General features: G+C 36.5%; 1 protein-coding gene across 1 annotated transcript in view; it reads right to left on the reverse strand.

Moving 5' to 3' along the window:
• Nucleotides 1-1,508: 1,508 nt before the first annotated feature.
• The window catches only part of SPAST (spastin), a 39,507-nt gene continuing 22,119 nt past the window's right edge, over nucleotides 1,509-18,896 (reverse strand). The window contains 10 exon segments of the mRNA XM_018085266.2: nucleotides 1,509-7,137; nucleotides 8,386-8,426; nucleotides 10,289-10,359; nucleotides 12,196-12,275; nucleotides 12,915-12,957; nucleotides 13,763-13,842; nucleotides 15,437-15,528; nucleotides 16,025-16,100; nucleotides 16,615-16,686; nucleotides 17,747-17,821. Of these exon segments, the coding sequence (XP_017940755.2) occupies nucleotides 7,015-7,137; nucleotides 8,386-8,426; nucleotides 10,289-10,359; nucleotides 12,196-12,275; nucleotides 12,915-12,957; nucleotides 13,763-13,842; nucleotides 15,437-15,528; nucleotides 16,025-16,100; nucleotides 16,615-16,686; nucleotides 17,747-17,821 (753 nt within the window). The 3' untranslated portion in view covers nucleotides 1,509-7,014.

Genomic DNA, 18,896 nt, shown 5'->3' on the forward strand with positions numbered 1-18,896 from the left:
GGCCAACAGTTAGAAACTCCATTAGTAGAAGTGTCTTCTCGGAAGACAAATACTACAACTAATAGCACAGCTAATACCAGCCTTCTGCATATAACAAAGCTAACAGTCTTCAAGGATGTCTTACAACGGAGGCAATTTTTAGGCCTTTTAGAAATTGCTAGAAGGAGATTTGAAAATAACAGAAGTTACAGTATTAAAAAGAATATATTGTTTTTACAGTATATACTTGCCAAAAAAAGTGAAATATTCAAAAGCATTTGGTAAAAACAGCACTTTGCATATTAGGTTGTTTGTAGGTTGATTTCTGAAAAATACCCTTTTTTTATAGCTACAACACAGTACCTGGAATAAATCACGTGTTGAGAGGTGGATTTTAGTTAAATTGTATTTTTCTGCCTTCACCACTACATAATATTTTCTGTATTATCACTACACATAGAATAAAAAATTACTCAGAGATGAAGTTGCATAACTCTCTCTTTTCTAGAGCCATATGAACCCTTGTAGGAAACAGGCTGCATTACACAAGTTCACAAAGTATTTGGAAATTTGCAGAAAGATGGCATGAGTCAAAAAACAAAACAGAAAACCCCAAACAAAAGCCAACAACTTTAAACTTAGTTTTTCTCACTTTTCTCTGGCAAACTTAGAGCACTAAAATATAGAAATAAACAGATTTTCATCTGAGATATGCCTGCATCTGACAAAAGGCATGCATCTGACACCAAGCATGTCATCTTGGCTGGAATGGGAAAGATTTAGTGAGTCCAAGATACTTCAGTCCAGGGTACGCTGCCAAGTACATAATCTCTGTAGACTTCAACACAACAAGTGGTGGGATATTTTTTCAGGCTCTTGCTTCTCCACTAATTTTAGTTTACCTGAGCATCTCCTCAGAATAGAAGTCTATTTAACCTCCAAGAAGTAGCATTTCAGCCAAAAAGAGATACTGGATAATTACCCCGCATAGATAACATTGATGTCTTTCTATCCCAAGGAATTAATCCTTGACAGAATCACAGAAACAGCTCACATGGTTCAGTCCAAAACATTGGGGTTTTTTCCTCATTGCTGTATTGATTTTTATTTGGCTTGCTTGTTTTAGCAGTGATTGATAAAATGATGCGTGGAAGGCAGTGGTCACGGCTGCTTTCTGAGAGCCCCCTAATGCTGCAAGATATGTAATATTAAAATTACTCTAAAAAAAAGTTTGATTCATCTTATCTTTGGGATGTAAAAATGTAACACCCAGTAGTTCCTAGCAGTCCAGACACAGCCTCAAGACTGTGGAATTACAAGCAGTAAGGAAATGGGGATAAGTGTAGAATTTAGATTGTTAACTCAAAATTAACAGCAGCACTCTCACCCAAGCAAAAGAAAAGGTGTCATTTTGAAGCCAAGAAAATTGGCTCCAAATTTTTCAGGACTTCACCATGACCACTAGAATCAGTTATGTGAAACCTCCTGGTTTTTACTACGATCTAGGCAAGACTAGGATAAGCACACACTTTCAAGTTCAGCACATTTATTTAGGAAGTAGCGCTTCGGTTTACATTAGTTTTAAGAACCTGAGTTAAGTCCTTTAGAAATTGATTTATTTACACATTTATTGTTCCATCATCGGGTATATGGCATCTGATTTTTTGATTTTTTTTTAAAACAGCAGCAATTTAATGGGCTTCCAGTTTAATGAAAATGCTCTTAGTTTTTATCTGAAAAACAGACAAGAAAACAGTAAGAACAGGACAAATGCAACATTTTATTGTGAAGCTAAAGCTATGTGACTGCTCATCATGCTTTTTTACACTGCTTATTAGTAAAATGGTGTTCCAACATTTCAGAAAACATTCTTAAAAGAACAATGAAATAAAAGTGCTTCAAAACAACAAAATACAAATATTAACCCCATCCCAGACTGGAGTCGTCCAATATACTTAATGGGGGTGGGGTATGCTGTTCTGTCTCCACCTTTGGTTTTCGTCACTTTAATACATATTTCTGAAAAACACTGACTAGCCCTTCACATGAGTAAAAATTTGAATCATGTGGCATAAACAGTTTCTGTGTTCCCAGTCCCTTTGATGGGTGTGCGACTGCTAGATAAAGTACTTTATTCCCCACTTCTAATGGTAAAAAAACCTGCCTGAAAGGCTACTCCTGGCATCTTTGAGAACGTGCCTGTATTAACCAACTACAAAGAACGCTGACCTTTTATCCTCAAAGCCGCTTCTCTGAAGAAAGGATTTTAAGAAGTGCATCTCATGAAGGCAAGGAAAGTCTTACAGCAAAACAAGGTTGATCACCACAGTTTCCAGAAATAATGTCAAACATTTGCAAATCAAAAGATCAGTCTCTGAAGAAGTGTTTAGCCAATATATTGAATCCACTGGAGGAGTGTATATCTTGTCAATTATTGCCAAACTCAGGAGGTAGTTATTGACAAGGTAAGAAGTTTCCACTATAAGACAGTTAACAAAGGAAAAACAGAATACACATTTCCCCATACTTCACAAAATGATTTTGTATTTTCAGGAAGTGACAGCTTAACTTCCTTGTCCTGTGGAACTATAGTTACAATATTTATAAGAAAAAATATTGAAAATTATAATGAAAGAAAAAGATTCTAGAATAAAATAACTCATCAATTGTTCACTTCTTAGGATGTCTGCAGATCATCCTAAACATGAAAATACACACAGGTCGGTAAGACAACATTCTTCAACGCTAAACAGCAGCTCAGGAGAAAATAATAATGTAACTGCCTGTAATTAGCACAATGACTGAGATAATTACTTGCGTTCACTACCTGCTTGCTACTCTTCATTCCATTTTCGATATCTGGTAGAAGTCCCCAACAACTAAAAACATCACAAAAGCTTGAGGCTGCCACAGACAATGGATGAAAATCAGGTTAAGATGCGGTAGGGCTGGACACCTCCCAAAGCTGCCACATGCAGAAGCATCACTGAAGTGCTGGAGTAGTTGGAGAAGCAGGTCTTAGGCACAGCTATGCATTATCCATGTCTTGGGTAGGAAAACACTGTGAAAATCTAGGGCATGAAGTCTCACCATAGGTGATTAGGGAAACTAAGGAGCATGCTGCTTTCCAGTTGCAGAACAGATGTCTCAGTTAAATTTGCTAGCATATCTGACTTCAATATTCCCAGCAAAAAGTACTTAAATTTCACAAGATGGACTTGACAGCAATGCCAAGCAATTTATTCTAAACCCGTTTGTTTAGAATAGAAAAAATACTATTTATTCTACACCAGAAGGTAAGGTTAATTGAGTTATATGTATAAAAACTGTCATTTTAAAAACATTTGAGAGAATCTGACAGTGAAACCAGCAATGGCCTCTAATTAATGCAGTGACAACACTCCTCAGTTTAGAGATCCCATTCTTCTCCATTTTAAAGTGTTACTATCACATTTATTATGTACTTAAAGTAAGTTGCAGGGCCATATTCAACAGAACTATATTAGCAGCTGACTGTCCAAAGCAGAGTCAGGTAAATGTCTCAGGGACAGAATGCCTATTTCTAATACACTAAACCCTGTAAAGTCTAAGAAATTAACAGGACAGAGAGACTTATATGTGCATAAATACCCTAATTTAATATTCTGTGTTGGTTTGTCTTAGCCATAAGGACACAACCTGTACAGGTTTGGTGTAGTCTACAGAAAAGTCAACATTAGTAATGGGGACATCATAACACATAACGAATTGTCATTTTAAGTAGAAAGAGCATTCTACAGTGCTTGAGTTTTTCCCTCCTGTTATGCCAATAAAAGTAGCAACCTGCAGTCTGAGGAGACATTGTTCTTCCAATATGGAGAAAGACAAAAGGTGCTGCTCCTCCTTAATAAAAGCAGGAACCTGTTTAATAGAAGGAGAAAGATGTATAAAGAAAGTTGCTAAAAAACACAGGGAGCTTGGATTGGTTGGGTTTTTTTTTTCTCCCTCCAGTAACTGCTACACTTAAGGTCAGTAAAACACAGTTGCAGAAAGCCAGACAAGCTGCTTCCTAATCACCTCAAAAAAGTGGGTCAAGTCACTCATTAGCAGTGGGCAGATTCACCAAAAAAAAAAAAAAAAAGGAAAAGACAGTTTAGAGAGCTAATGTAATACCAGTCTTTGCAAAGGTTAAAAGCACCCAAGCTGCTGTCCTGTGTATCTGAATTTAAGATACTGTATTAGAACAGAACTTGATTTTATGGAAAATATAGATGCAAAGTTCTATATATGTACTACAGACTTGGGAAATACAGGTAATTTGAGGTTTGGGCGGGGGGCATGGGGGGAGAGGGGTGTTTAGTAGGTTTTTTTGTTGGTTGTTTTACTCAGATCTGCTCTTATACACAGTTAATCCAACACAAAGACAAAATCACTGAGATGGGACAGGTAAAACGAGAAAGAAGATGCAAGATAAAGCCTTAAGAGGAACAGAATTATTCTTAAAAGACACTATTCAGAAAATAGCATAAGACAAGACATTTAAAGGAGATTTATGAACTAAACAGCACTTGGTCATGGGCTAAGAATCCAGCAGCTGTGGAGCAAACTGATGTTGCAGAACAAAGTTTTGTTCTTTTTACTGTGTTCCAGCACTAATTTATAGAGCTGTAGTTTACCCATTAAGCAGAAATCCGGTCATAATAGACAACCAAAAAGTAGTGCACAGACTCTCTTGACCTGAACTGGTTGCACAAAGCAGTGAAAGGGCTTTTCTTTCTGAAGTAGCAGCTTGTGATTCTGACCCTTTGTGCTGCATACTGGTGCTACTTTAGTAGATGGGAGCTTCTACCTCAACATTTCAGGTACCCATCACATGCCAATAAGTATGTATTTGAAATAAATAACCAGTATATCCCTCAAAATTAAGTGGAGGAAAACAAGAGGTTTGTAACAATCATTTAGGAACACTCAAAACCAAAGTAGGCGTCAAAGTTCTCATTTGCAAAGGATCTCAAGGAAAGGTTACAAAAGCTTTGGGAACAGAACAACCAAGGGTCTTTCTTAGCTGTAGCTATTTGGCAGATGCTAATACAATAGTAAGAGTCATGCTTAGCACTATGAAGTCTATTATAAGTGTGGATCAAGTCAGCCAGGAATCTCCAACAACACAGACAGTCTACTGAAGGCAGAACTAAGGCAAAGCAAGACATGAGATTTAAGAGTCCAAAATCTTTTAGCATTTCTCAGTTCTCCAGAAAAGTGAATCAGGGGATCAGAAGTCACATGTTTCATTCATGTCAGACATACATTTGAGAGAGTCCTATTCTTAGAAGGCTAGAAGTGGTTTGGTTAGACTACTTCAAAAGGCATACTAGTGTAACACAATCTTCTCTCATTTGATTGCTTTTAACCTTAAGATCAGTTAAAAGCATCTCTGGTTAAAAAAAACCAAAAACAGAATCCCAAACATATTGCATTGTGCATTTCAGAAGTTCAACAATTTCTGCTTATTTAGTACTCAATACCACACAGTGAGCACAGAGTCCTCTACTAATACTGCATCTATCAGCTAGGGTTTTTTTTCATATATACATATAATATATTATTTAAAGTCAACTTTTAGGTGCGCAGTTCCAAAAAATAAGTTAAATGAAAAATTAAAAACAAATTTTCTGTTAAGACCAAAAGCAAAGAACACTTGTAACTCATTTTAATTAAAACAACAGTAAACAATATGCATTTTTGTAATATCACTATTGAGAGTTGTAAAAAAACCCAAAATCAACCAAACAAAAAACAACCCACAAACCTGCTTTAACAAGGAACTAGTGTTCTGCCTTGCAAATATCTGTGTTTAATCCATGTAGAACTTGTAAACAAGATGTTGGGCCTTTAGAAGTAAAGGCAAAGATGCTTTCCTTTATTACAGTATTTAAACGCTATCACTTAAGAGTTTGTTTTTTTAATAGCTTGTCATTTATATAATAAAAACAAGTATTTGTACAAAGATGCAGTTTCTCTTTAAAAAAGCAGATCAGTTGAGTGTTTCATACTTTAATATATAAACCTAAACATATGAAAGCTATAAAAACATTAAGGTGTGCCATGTATTAAACATGTAGCCTCATATTTTAATGCTTACATGTGGAGATTAAAAAAATTATCACAATGGAAATTTTACTTTCAATTATCATAAACAGACCAAATACAGAGTAGAAACACATCATTTCTGAAATCTGACAATTAGTATCACTCTCTCAAACATCAGCTGGGCTCAAGTTGTACACTATAAGCATAAGCTAACATTCTACCAATGGAAGCGTTACAAAATGCATTAAGAGAAAATACTGCCAGTAAATGAATATCTTAGTCTATTCTTTTATTTAGTTTTTTTTCTTTAAAGACAGTTTGAATTGGTTTTAAAGGGTTGGGTGGTTTTGCTGTTCTGCTATCAAAGGTCTTCTTTAAAACTGTTCTGTGAACAATACAGTCACATTACAATGAAACAAAAAGACAAATAATAACAGACCAGCTGCTTTTTACATTTTAATAATCATAATTCCCCAATGCTGTTCTTTCTATCTGCACAGGGAAATTGTTTTATTTGGCACATTAAGGATAAAAAAGTCAAAAACTGAACCAAAGTTTACAAACCTCCAATTGAACATCATTGTTCCATGTTAATTGTTCACCAATGTCATGGTAAAATTAAAAACAAAAAGCCACACACACAACATAGGGAAAAGGTCTTCCAATGAACAACATCATCAGAGCCTTGCAACTGAAACCATATACATATATTATTGTTCAAACCATAATCAGATTGCTAGGAATCTTATCTCAAGTCCTATTGTGCTCTTACTTACAGTGTGTAAATCCTCACTAAATGGCAAGGAGGCTTCGATGAAAACATTTCACATCGTATAATTTTTTCTTAATCTCAAGTTTCAATGCAGATACTTAAATATCTGTAAAGTCCTGTAAACTCTGGCTGCTTTCCAGTAGTCTGCACCAACTGCTTGCCAGGCAGCACTTTGTTTCACATCAAGTAGTGTTTCACACTGTGGTATCTCCAAAGTCCTTGTTCCAGCGAATATATGCTTCCAGCGTCTGAGGGCTCAAACTGCGCTTTATCTTCTTCAAAGACTCAGTGAAATCTGATAGTTTGATATTTCTCATCTAAACAGAAAATGAAAGACATCAGGATCATAAATGGTCTATGTACTTCGGTTTGTTCAAGAAGTACTTTAGTATTCACTTCTAACAAAGCATCTTGATGTAAGACAGAAATTTTTACAGTGAGAAGAGTCATTCACCGGAACAGCCTCCCCAGGGATGTGGCAGAGTCCCCACTGCTGGAGGTTCTGAAGATGTGATTGGACAGGGTGCTAAATAATCTCATCTGGGTTCTCTTTCCCACAAAAAGTTGGACCAGAAGGTCTTTAAAGGCCCCTTCCAACCTGGAGTGTTCTATGATTCTATGACCTGGTGCAAGAGTCTTGTAATTTAAGACTACCAGTATTTACCATTTTATTACCCTGGGTAATAGTAACATCTGTCTTGTTATTTAATAGCTCATGAGACTGTGATATTACTCCCTGTTTCACTAGGTGGTGTGAGCTGCTACATATGAGGGTAGCACAACAAATTATCACAGATGTTGTCAAGTTCTTGCAACAAATCCTTTCTGCTTTTCATAGCCTTAGCTGCAATCTCAAGCCAAACACAAAAAGCAACTGAGAAATTAAGTTTTGCTGCATTTTTCTCTACTTAATTGTGGTTTACACACACACTTCAACAGAAACTTTAGTACACAGGACCAACCTCTACCTTTTCTTTTGATGTTTACCGATGGTGACAAGCTTAATTATTTTTCTTAATGATGTTCACATTCCATGTGAATGAATGTAAGTATTATACATATACACACACAAATCTGTTCTACAACTCCTCATTCTCCTAAGTTAACCTGCTTTATGTAAATATGGGGTGGAGTGAGTAGAAACGATTTGACATAATACTTCTGAGAATGTTCTGGGGGAGTAACACTGTGAGAAAATAAAAGCCAGGCTTCTGACAGCATCTAACTGGTAACAGACATTGCAGTTCAGTGTGAAGGAAAAGACAGGACAGTCAGCTGAAATGAAGATCAATAAAGACTTGCTATCAGAAAAAGAGATGCTCTTAAGCCTGATAACCAACAAACAACACAGATGTCCTCAAACATCTGAGGACAGATCTTGTATTCAGTCACTATTTCTACAGAATTCTCTTTAATGAAGAAGTGATCAAAAATGATAATAACCTCCAAAATTATCTTAGGTATTTTGTATGATACTATGTGTAAAAAAAAAAAGGGTCCTTAAAAGTTTCTAGTGAGCATGCACTTTATTCAGAGGTGAAAACACAACTGCTGGTACATCTTACCTCACTGGCAGACATGTTCTTCACCTGTTCGGGTTTTAATTCTGTAAAAATAAAAGATCAGTGAGTTTCGTAAGAACAACTTTCATCACTTCTGACAAATAAAACATGTTAAAAGCACTTTTAATCTGGAAAAAAACCCTGCAGGTAAATATTATATCTTTCTGCCTCAACATAATCTCCTGTACAGAAAGGTACATGGTGTTTTTGCCTCCTTCTTCCCCATTTATCAGCTCCTCAACCAGGCTGCTCCCCCACTCAGTCACTGCAGATGCAGTACAAAGCAGTAGCAGAATTACTCCTTCCTCCTAAAGTATGGGAAGCAGCACATCAGCTAACAGAGCTTACCTACCCTCGTATCATTCCTGGTACCCAGAACTGCCCTACTCAGTTTCAGGAAACAGTCAGCCAAAAACACAGAAATAAAATCAGGCAGGGCATACTGGAGTGTGTCTTGCCCTATGCTGCCCTTGTGGGATCTAATCCTTCCCATATCATTCACCATTTTACCTTTTTTTTTTCTCCTTTACTTGCAATGCTGTTATGGTATCAACATATTACAGCAAACATTTTGCTCTGAGGGTGCAAGAAAAATAATCTAGGCAGGACTGGCAAGGCTGACATTGAAAAACATCTTAAAAAACAAATTGTGTTATATGGAAGCCAGGAGCAGGTGGAAGAAAGACGTAACACAACATTTCATTGTCTCTTCTCGAAATGGACTTTAGTGTGAAGTGAGTTATCAGCAAAGTAAAGCCTGCATACCTAAATGCATACACTATTAATTCCACCACTCTAAATAAATATATTCAAATTCTTAGGAGATATGATGTCTCTTATAAGAGCCATTTAATGCAATTCTGTTTCCAGTTATTATGCAGGATTTTGGAAGATGTGCCTTACAATCTCAACAGCTGAAAGAAAATGTGTAGAAAACATTACTTTCCAACAGCTGCTTTCAAAAAGATAGTGCACTGGCAAAACTGCATGCTATAGGATTTTTGACTAAATTAAAAGAATAAGAAAACAAACACACCCACAAAACATGCACAGACCTCTCCTCCCCAGCTATCATTTAAGAGGGTTGCAATAACACATAATATTACAGAACTGATATTACAGAACCCTTCTGCTCTGCCTGCCTTTAGTACCTTTCTGTTGGGTAGGACGATATGGCTGCAAACAGAAAGCTAATATCAAATCTTCACAATCTTTTCTTCACAAAAGCCCCACTACTGATTTCCACTAAACAAAATCAGCCCCTTCAGATGTGGCTACTGGACACATAATAACTAGCTAGTGGAACAGAGAGAACATAGAGAGGGAATGTTGGACAAAACCATCCGCATTAAAATTGTTTTTTTCAAAGCTGGAAATGTCAGATGAAGAACAAACACTTAAAACTCTATTTGAGTCTCAACTATCATCTGGATCACAATTCCACTTTAAGAAGACTGAAAAATAAAAGCAGCTATGCCATTCAAACTGTATGTAAAAAGAACCTCACAAAATTGCTTGTTTCAGTTTTCCTTCCTTTAAAGTTGAAAGAGATTTGCGCCCTTAATCAAGACAAATAATGCAATCAGAGACTGCTATTCAAGTAATAATTTAGATAAAACAGAACTGACACCAACCTCAGAAAGACATACTAGTTAAAAGTCCCATAAACCTTCAAGAAACACTTCACCCTGCTTTCCTCCTAAGAGACAAGAATGGTCCTGTTTCACATGGTGAAGAGTTTTGTGTAAGGGAAGTCTTATAAAGATGCTATTATGAAAACTAGACTAAAATCCAATGTGAAAAGTTTAATTTCAGAAGTTTAAGAATTATAAAGATGTAAGAAAATATCTCTAATCTCAGGGCAATAAGTTTGTTCAAAACCTAAATAAAAATCTATACAGCTTACCTCGAATGGGGCCCAGGGCTGCATCCTTTGCTAATGCAGTTAGGTCACTTCCAGAGTATCCATCTGTCATTCTTTGTTAAAGTAAAAAGTGGGGGAAAGGAGGGGAAAAGAAAAAAATAAACACCTGCTTTAAACTGTATAAATATAATTGCAGGTAATTAAAATGTTACCTACTCAGAAGTATTACTTTGATGTTATTTTGCAAGTAAATAAATCAGAAGTGAATTTTAGTTAAGTGACCTATATTTAAGTCTTTCCTAGATTAAGTTTAAAGTACTTCAAGTCCCAAATAACATTCTAGAAAAAGCAAAAAGGTAGCAACCAGTTTGGATTTGTAGATAAAAACTAATTTCAAGCACATTTACTATTTCTGTTATGAGAACTCCCTACCACTAGTTTATCAACATTTGTCAAATTAATATCAAACCAAACCTCAACTGTTCTGTACTCTTTCAGCCTGATCAGCACAATGAGAGAACCCAATACCACACATTAAATATGATGTGATATGAAGTGAACTGAAAGGAGGATAAATTCTGATATCTACTGGGGTTTGGTTTTTTGTTTTTATTATAAAACTGGCAGTCATACAAATCATCCAAATCTTCAGAACTACAAGGTAGGGGGTAAAAATATTCAATCCAAGGAGCCAATCTCTGTGGGAGCTTTTCCAGAATTATATTTAATATTCAAGTTAACCGATTAAATACTTTGCAGAAAAAAGGTCTCCACTAAAGCAGGAAGCCATCAATACATCATGCCAACATAAATGAAAAGTAGTAGTACAGGTTACCTAAAGGAAAATTTCAAAACAACAAAACCCCCACCCTTGTAGAGCAGCGGTTAGCTGCAGCAACAAGAGTTTAGTCTTATGAAGATCATTAAGTCTGTTTATAGAAAAAGTTGCAGAGGAGCAAAGGAACACAAAATCATGAAGGAGGTTAAATACCTATTTCTTTCAAAACAAAGAAAGATGGAAAACAAAGCAGGCAGGACCCTCACCTTTTATATTTTCTCAAAACCCTTTAAAAAAAGGTGTACTTAAGCTGCATTTGTAATGTAGTTCATAAATTTGCAGTTAGAATACAAGACACTGTCTTTTTCCTCCAGTTAGCTATTACTGCAGCCTAAATGAGGCCTGAGCTAGCAACCTTCAAGTACAGAGAGAATATGTTCAGTTGGATTACACATCAACCTTTGTAATATTACTAAGAGCCTGACAAATGCTACATACAAGACTGTACTCATGTCCTGTGTACTACCACAAACAGGAACAAAAACTAAAGTACATCCACTTGCATATTTTTGCTATCTCACACTTTGTTTTGATTCTTTCTTGCCCTAGGTGCTCTACCTGCTTTTTAGTCTAACTTCTTTCATACCTATTATTAGATTTAGGTGACTAAAAGCCGTAGTGTGTCAATCTTAATGATGAAAAACATAAGCCAACTCATTTTCCCAATCGAATATGAAAGTGAAAAGAATCTAAAACTATCCAGTGCTTGCTCTGCTATGTTGGTAATACATTCAACAAACCTAGCAATGGACCACCACAGAAAAGTTAGTTCTGATTTGAAATGCATGCCAAGTGCAAAATTGGTCCTGCCTGTTTGCATCAGGGAGGAGAGCTGGACTGCCTGGGGGATGGGTGGAGAAGCAGCCCCCCCCTCCTCCTCGAAGGAAACCACTCATGAGCATGTTTCAACACCAGAAACCTGACTGGGTGTGTGTGTATACATACATACATATAAATATATATGCACTTTCATACAGCTTGACAGGAAACCATCTTCCCAAAATGCATGTAATTCATGTTGTCACTATCTGATGATTTACCTCAGTTACATCTGGAATTAATAAAACAGTCTGATGAGTATATTTATTCAGTATAACTACAAAATACTTACCTAGCTAGTTGAGCCAACTCTTTTTGGGTCAGTGGACTTCCTTGTTTACTTAGAAGGTTTTTTAGTAAAATCAATCTTGTCTAAAAGAAGATACAATTATCAGATGTAAAACCCATTTTCACGGTACACTTAAAATTGTGTTGCAAGAACAAAATTACATGTTTGTCGGTTTGACTTTTGTGCTTCACCAGTTTAAACTTGCCTTTAGTGCTTTTGTGATTAGACTGTACACTATCATCTCTTCAGGAGGAGAGATAGGGACTGGATAATAACAAGATCAAGGGTCTAACTACTCCAAGAATAACACATAAGAATCCTCATCAAAAGTCCTGATCTGCTGTTGAGGTGAAAAACATTAAGAAAATTACTTTAATCTTTTGCAGTAAACACTCTCCTCCAGCCAACCGTGCTCCTGCAAGTCCCACTTCAGACTTGTCCATGCCTGCCAGTAAGTAAGCAACGCCTCACTAACCAAGACATACTAAGTAGCTACTACCAGATTTGCTACTAGCATGAGTTTAAAAAAACAAAAAAGCAAACACTTAAAATAGGTGCCAGAATTAAAGCACAGTGCATATGGTCAAGCTGGGCCAGAGGTTAATTCACAGAACTGTAATCACCCACGAGGGCAAGCTAATTGCTTATAAATATATCTTAATAGTATTTTTTTATTAAAATTGATCTGAAAATAAGAAAAAGGAATGGAAAACAATACTTACTTCTTCATTTGGTAAAGATACATATACCCGTTTGGTGAATCGTCTGGGAGAAAAAACAAACAAAAAAACCTCCATACATATACACACACACAAACACACACTTTCATAACTTTTGGCACATACAGATCTAACATTTGGTTTGGTAACTGTCAAAAATTTAACTTCCATTATCAAACTGTAAAGCTTAGAACTACAGATTTTAAAAAAACCAACACCAACAACCAAACAAAAAATATGCACAAACTACTGGCATCACCTTACTCTTATCTGAAGTTGTAAGACTCCTCCCAGAGAGGAAACACTCTAAAGGTAGAAATACCAGTGACTACCAGTAACAAAATGAAGCATCTCTTCATTGTACACAAAAAGTCTTTGGAATCATTTGAACAGACAGTGCTGACATATCTATTTTCCTCAATCAAGAATGAAAAGAGAATAAAGTATGAGTGCTTTTAGCAAAAAGTCCTAAGGCAAATCTACAGGAAGATCTGTAATTGCATGGGACATCAGAAGTCCAGTATTCACAGAGAAGGAATACTGGATTTCGCCAGTCAATTTTTTTCCTTCACTTTGCCATTAAGATCCAAGTAATAAAAGAGCAACACATATGCAAGAAATTTAAAAAGCACTGACTTGATCTCAACAGGTACTGCTGTTTCAATTCAAGGCCATCATGACTGTGCAGATGTATCCCAAAACAGAAGAATAAAGCATCTCTGAGAGGTTAAATAATTTAACCTTGCTTCTACTTATTCCAAAACTTCACCGAGACACTAAGTAGCAAAACCTGTTCTTCATAATGAACATCATATTACTATATTCAAAAAAAAGAAGAGACATTTTGATACCTGAGGACAGCATCATCAAGCTCCTGAGGCCTGTTTGTTGCTCCCATCACAAGTATTCTGTCCTCTCCAGAAGACTGCACCTGTATAATGTAGGAAGGCAAGACAGATTTCAGTTTACACAGTTTACTGTAAGTAGTAATAAAATAAAAGCAGTTGGAGACTTGCAATGTATTCAGCACACTGATGGGATCTTAATACCTGTGCTTTTTTTCCCCCCATTAAGTTATCTTTAAAATATTCTCAGATAAATGTAAAGGCAACCTAGAAAAAAGAAAAAAAGAAAAAAGAAAAAAACAAGAGGGAAAAAAAAGGGAGAAGAGACAAAGAGAGAGAGAAGAGACAGAGAGAGAAGAGAGAAAAGGGGAGAGAGAAAAGAGAGAGGGAAAAAAGAAAGAAAAAGAAAAAAAAGAAAAAATAATGTAAACATGGGACACTATGATACTATGCCCAAGTCATATTGCTTGACAAGTCTTGCTGGAGAAACCTGAGACTATAAAAGGCACTCAGAAGTTTAGTCATTCAGAGATAATTATGTTTTAAAAGCCAGAGACTTTCTACTGTTCTAGTTTTAACACCAAACAGTATTTTGAAGGCTACAGAGGGAGAATCAAAACTTTAAAGTATAGCTGGAACCACTATAGCAGATCAGAGATTCATCTAACACAGGTCTCACAAGAATCTGGGAATCAAAATGAGAAGCTATTCAATAGCAGAAAGATACAACCAATTTCCCTCCCAATTCACTCAACTGCAAGACTTGATTTTATACCCAATAAGAAGGAGACTTATATCTTCCACACCTTGGAGAAAACTTCTGGGTGTCAGAGACATTATTCACCTGGTGTCCAATTCTTCATAGACTTAAGTTCACTGCTACCTTACCAAGTTCAAAAGGTTCCACAAAAATATTGTATGATATAGTTACACCTTAATGCAAAGTCTGCTAACTTAATATTTATGTTTAATTTGTCCTTTTCATCCTAAGAGAAAACTGTGTGTGTGTCTGTTATCATTTCTGCATGTCATTGTCACATTGTCCTGATTCATCAGTTTTGGAGTTTTTCCCAATCTTGCTGTCTCTCCATATAGTTATCTTCTCCTCCTGTACCTCATTACTATTGCTTCATCACTGAAGCAATATTCCACTGTGCTAATGGAACATAAACTAAATTTATTCAATACCAGAAAACAGTGCTGTGTGACAGAAAAATATTCTGATACTCATTTGTGTGTGTGTGCCACTCTGAACCCCAATTCTTCTTTCTGGATAATGCATACATGCTATTAAATATATTCTTACTGTACCCTGTCTTCTCTAGCTCACAGTGCCAAGAAAAATGCTCAACTCTCCCTAACCCTCAAATGTCCCGCCTGCTCTGTAAGAACATTTGTCCTCACAGCTCCTTTATTATTGCCATTTGTTATCCTTTCTCCTGTGTGCATCATTCTTCAACCCATTATTTCAGCTCATGAAATACTACCTTAAACTTCAGATTGAGTTTTCCAGAATACCGCAGTAAGAAGGTAAAAGATTAACAGCAACTGAAAAAAGGAGGGAGACAGAGCTAAGCCCCCAGCAGCCAAATCTTTTGTACTTGATCTATAGCTTGTACTGGTACCCACTACATCAGCCAATTCAGCTAAATCAAACAATACCCAAGACTAAATACTTACACCATCAAATGCTATTAAAAATTCTGTTTTTAAACGCCTGCTGGCATCATGTTCACCTTCTCGTCTTTCACACAAAAGGCTATCAACTTCATCTAAAAAACAAAGAAATACATCTTAATTAAGGATACAACATCAAAGTCTTCATATTTGCCTAAGTTCTTTTGCTAACACAGGGCTCCATAAGAGAGATCAGATCTTTATTTCTTAGGAGACAGCTTGTGTAATGTGTTGTCCTTTGAATATGTAATACCAAGCACAGAGGAGAGGAAAAAAGTCTTGCTGAAAAACTGCAGTGGAAGACAAGCAAAACCCATTTTCATGTTTGAAGTTTAATACATAAATGGACTTACTCTGTAGAGTCAGCACGCTATTTGTGGTTCTGAGGGCATTTCTTCGCACTATTAACACCAATTAAATAACAGAACAGTAATTTAACATGCTCTATTATGGAACAACTGATAAACCACAAGGTCACATCTGAGATACTTGTCCTGCAGTGCAGAATTACCCCAAAGAAATTTACCCAACTATTCCAATTTAATAAGATTATTTAAGAAAATAAACAAAAGTCAACATTTAAGCTCTTACCAATAAAAATTATAGAAGGTTGAAGTTCTCTGGCTACAGCAAATAGAGCACGCACCAGCTTCTCCCCTTCGCCAACCTAAAACAATAATAAATTGGTTTTGGAGGGCGTTTAGAAAGTTTTTACTACAAGACAGATATACAAGCAGCCTACAGAAAATCTTGCTGATAGTCAGTCACACTCAGTCCCATTTATACACACTCAGATTATCACTAGTTCAGTATTGCATATGTCTTAAAAGAAACATTACAACTTAACTTATGATCACAATTCAGCTAACTGTCAAGAAATTTTGGTGCCTAAATTAAGAGAGTTAAAGGGAGCTGGGACCCACTTAATTTACTTTTTAAAGAAAAAATACCCTGCAAACACTCATCTACAGGACAGTCAGGGTCATCCTAAAGTGCAAAAACCTTTGACATTAATTTATCACAAGCACAAACTGAAATTTTTTATATCACAAGTCACTTTTTAAAAACTATGCTCACTACAGGCTAACAGGTCACCAAGGACTCAGACATGTCTAGCTTTCTCAAGCCCAAATTACAGCATGTGTGTTTTCAGATCAGTATAATTTACAGTTGCTACTTACGTATTTTGAAGTAAGGCTTGCTGCACTTATATTAAAGAAAGTAGCATTTGATTCTGCAGCAACTGCCTTGGCCTAGGAGGAGGGAAAAAAAAAAGTACTTTTTGAAACATCACAATGAAGATAGTTCTCTTCTTCTGTAGCAAGCATTCATGGCCTGATTGATGGTTTTGAAAAACCCTATTTTTTCAAAGAGAACAGCTTGTAAATGGTACAGAAAACTTCTGTACAGGCCACTTACAAATAAGAACAGATAAGCAGGCAAACCACTAGAGAAGTTTCCAGACCCCCTTAGACTTCTCTAATTACATTTATTCCATAGCCAAGTACAACTTGCTTACTAAAGAATACAAGTCCCCAACACTTTTCAATTTATCCTGAGTAGACATTTGAATCAACTTTACCACTCGGGTGGTAATTTAAGGCAGCAGTTGGATCAAATCACATTAAAAGTTAAGGTGGTTTTTTTTCCTCCTTATCCTATCTATACAAAAACCAGCTTTCCTGAAATACAATCAGTTCAGTCAGAATGCTCATTCAGACTACCTTCTTCAACAGTTTCACCATATTCAAGTAATTATGATTGTCTGGTTATACAGTTTAATTTTAGTGATCAGCAGTTATGTTCCAGCATGCAAAACACAACAGAGGAGCCTAAGTGGGTTCCTCAACATTCACACTCCTGCACTTCAGAGCTGATCCAGCTTCAGTGCCAGCAAAGAGAGTATGCAGCTGCAGCCATGCCATGTGATGCAGGACAATGTGCCCAGCTCAGCTGCATCAGGACACTCAATGCTCCCTGGCTGATGCACAGCCATTTCACTCCAGTTCCCCAAATCTAGTACATCAGGCTGAGAAAACAAGCTGCAGCCAGACAGTTCAACAGCCCTTACACTCTTTGCATATCAGTGCGTGAGACAATCCCCTTTCTTGCTACCGTGCTCCCTCCCCATTTTCAAAATGTATTTCTCCATAAAATTCACTGTTAAGAACAATTTTGCATTTTTGTCTATAAAATGACACCATAATACATACTCAAGAATATACAGTTTATTACCACACGAGCCAAACTAAAAGCCACCCTTCCTGGTTACATTTTAAGCCCACCAACTCATGCATGAAGTAATTTTCTCACCAACATTGTCTTCCCATTTCCTGGTGGGCCAAACAGCAATAAACCACGTGCAGGAGCTCTTAGACCTGTAAACAACTGAAAAGTACATCATTGTAAGTTATCTTCAAAGACTTAAATAAAATGTGGCTTTGCCTTTGTAAGAAAATGGTCTAAGACTGAGGAATGGTTCATTGGTGCAGTGCTTTTAACAGTAGCAGTGCCACAACAGTACAGGTTTCCAGAGAGCTATGCTCTCTGTTACTAACTTGACCTAATGCACGCCACTATTGTTTCCCACACAACAGTTAAATTACATTACGATTGTTCTGTGCATGGATGCACTGTGAAAGTAGTTTAAAACACTGTCCACAAGACAGACTAGCCTATCAAGTTTAAAGCATCAATTCCATTTACAAAGGAGGTAATACAGGTGTGTAGTAGGAGAGCTAAAGCAATGTTCCTACAAACTCCATATGGAAGAACTCCTTCATCTTTCTTTTTTTTATTAAATGAAACTTGAGAAGACAAGCTTTCAACGAAACTATTTAGAATATTACTTAACAACCACCTACTCCCTCTATGTGCTACTGATAGTCATCTCCTCCCTCTCACTTTGCACTGGCTTCATCTTTCCTACACTATAAAATAGCACCAATCACGTATCAGCACAGCAAGCAAGTGTAAAAATTCTCATAGAGTACATATCTTTTAGTTATTATTGTTGCCTGTCTTCTCCAGTACTTTGTCTTTACCCCTTTCCTCAAAAGTTTCAGAGTTCCTTTTCTGGTCTCACGCTCACCCGTCCCTTCCAGGTTCTAATAATTCCACCAAACAAGTAAAAGGAAAAGTAGGGAATCTCTCGTATATACATCCCATGTCTAAATAGCTCTGTCAGGAGGCATTTCTTTCCACAATATCCACAAAAACAAATAGCTCCATTACCAGTGTTGTATTTCTACCATGACTAACATGCATTTTCTCTGTTATTTCATCATCCACAGCATTTTGTTTGTGCTTGACTCTGATCACTAAAAGTGGTTACCCGGCTATTCACTAAGTGAACGCTCCAGTGTTTCTGCTTTCCATGCTGCATACCACCGTGTGCATTTTCTGTCTGATTCCTTTTGTTTGAAATCATTCTTTGGAAGTTCACATAGCCCAGACCAAATCT

Source organism: Manacus vitellinus, unplaced genomic scaffold, assembly GCF_001715985.3.
Source record: "Manacus vitellinus isolate BGI_N305 unplaced genomic scaffold, ASM171598v3 scaffold_8_pilon, whole genome shotgun sequence".
Taxonomy (NCBI): domain Eukaryota; kingdom Metazoa; phylum Chordata; class Aves; order Passeriformes; family Pipridae; genus Manacus; species Manacus vitellinus.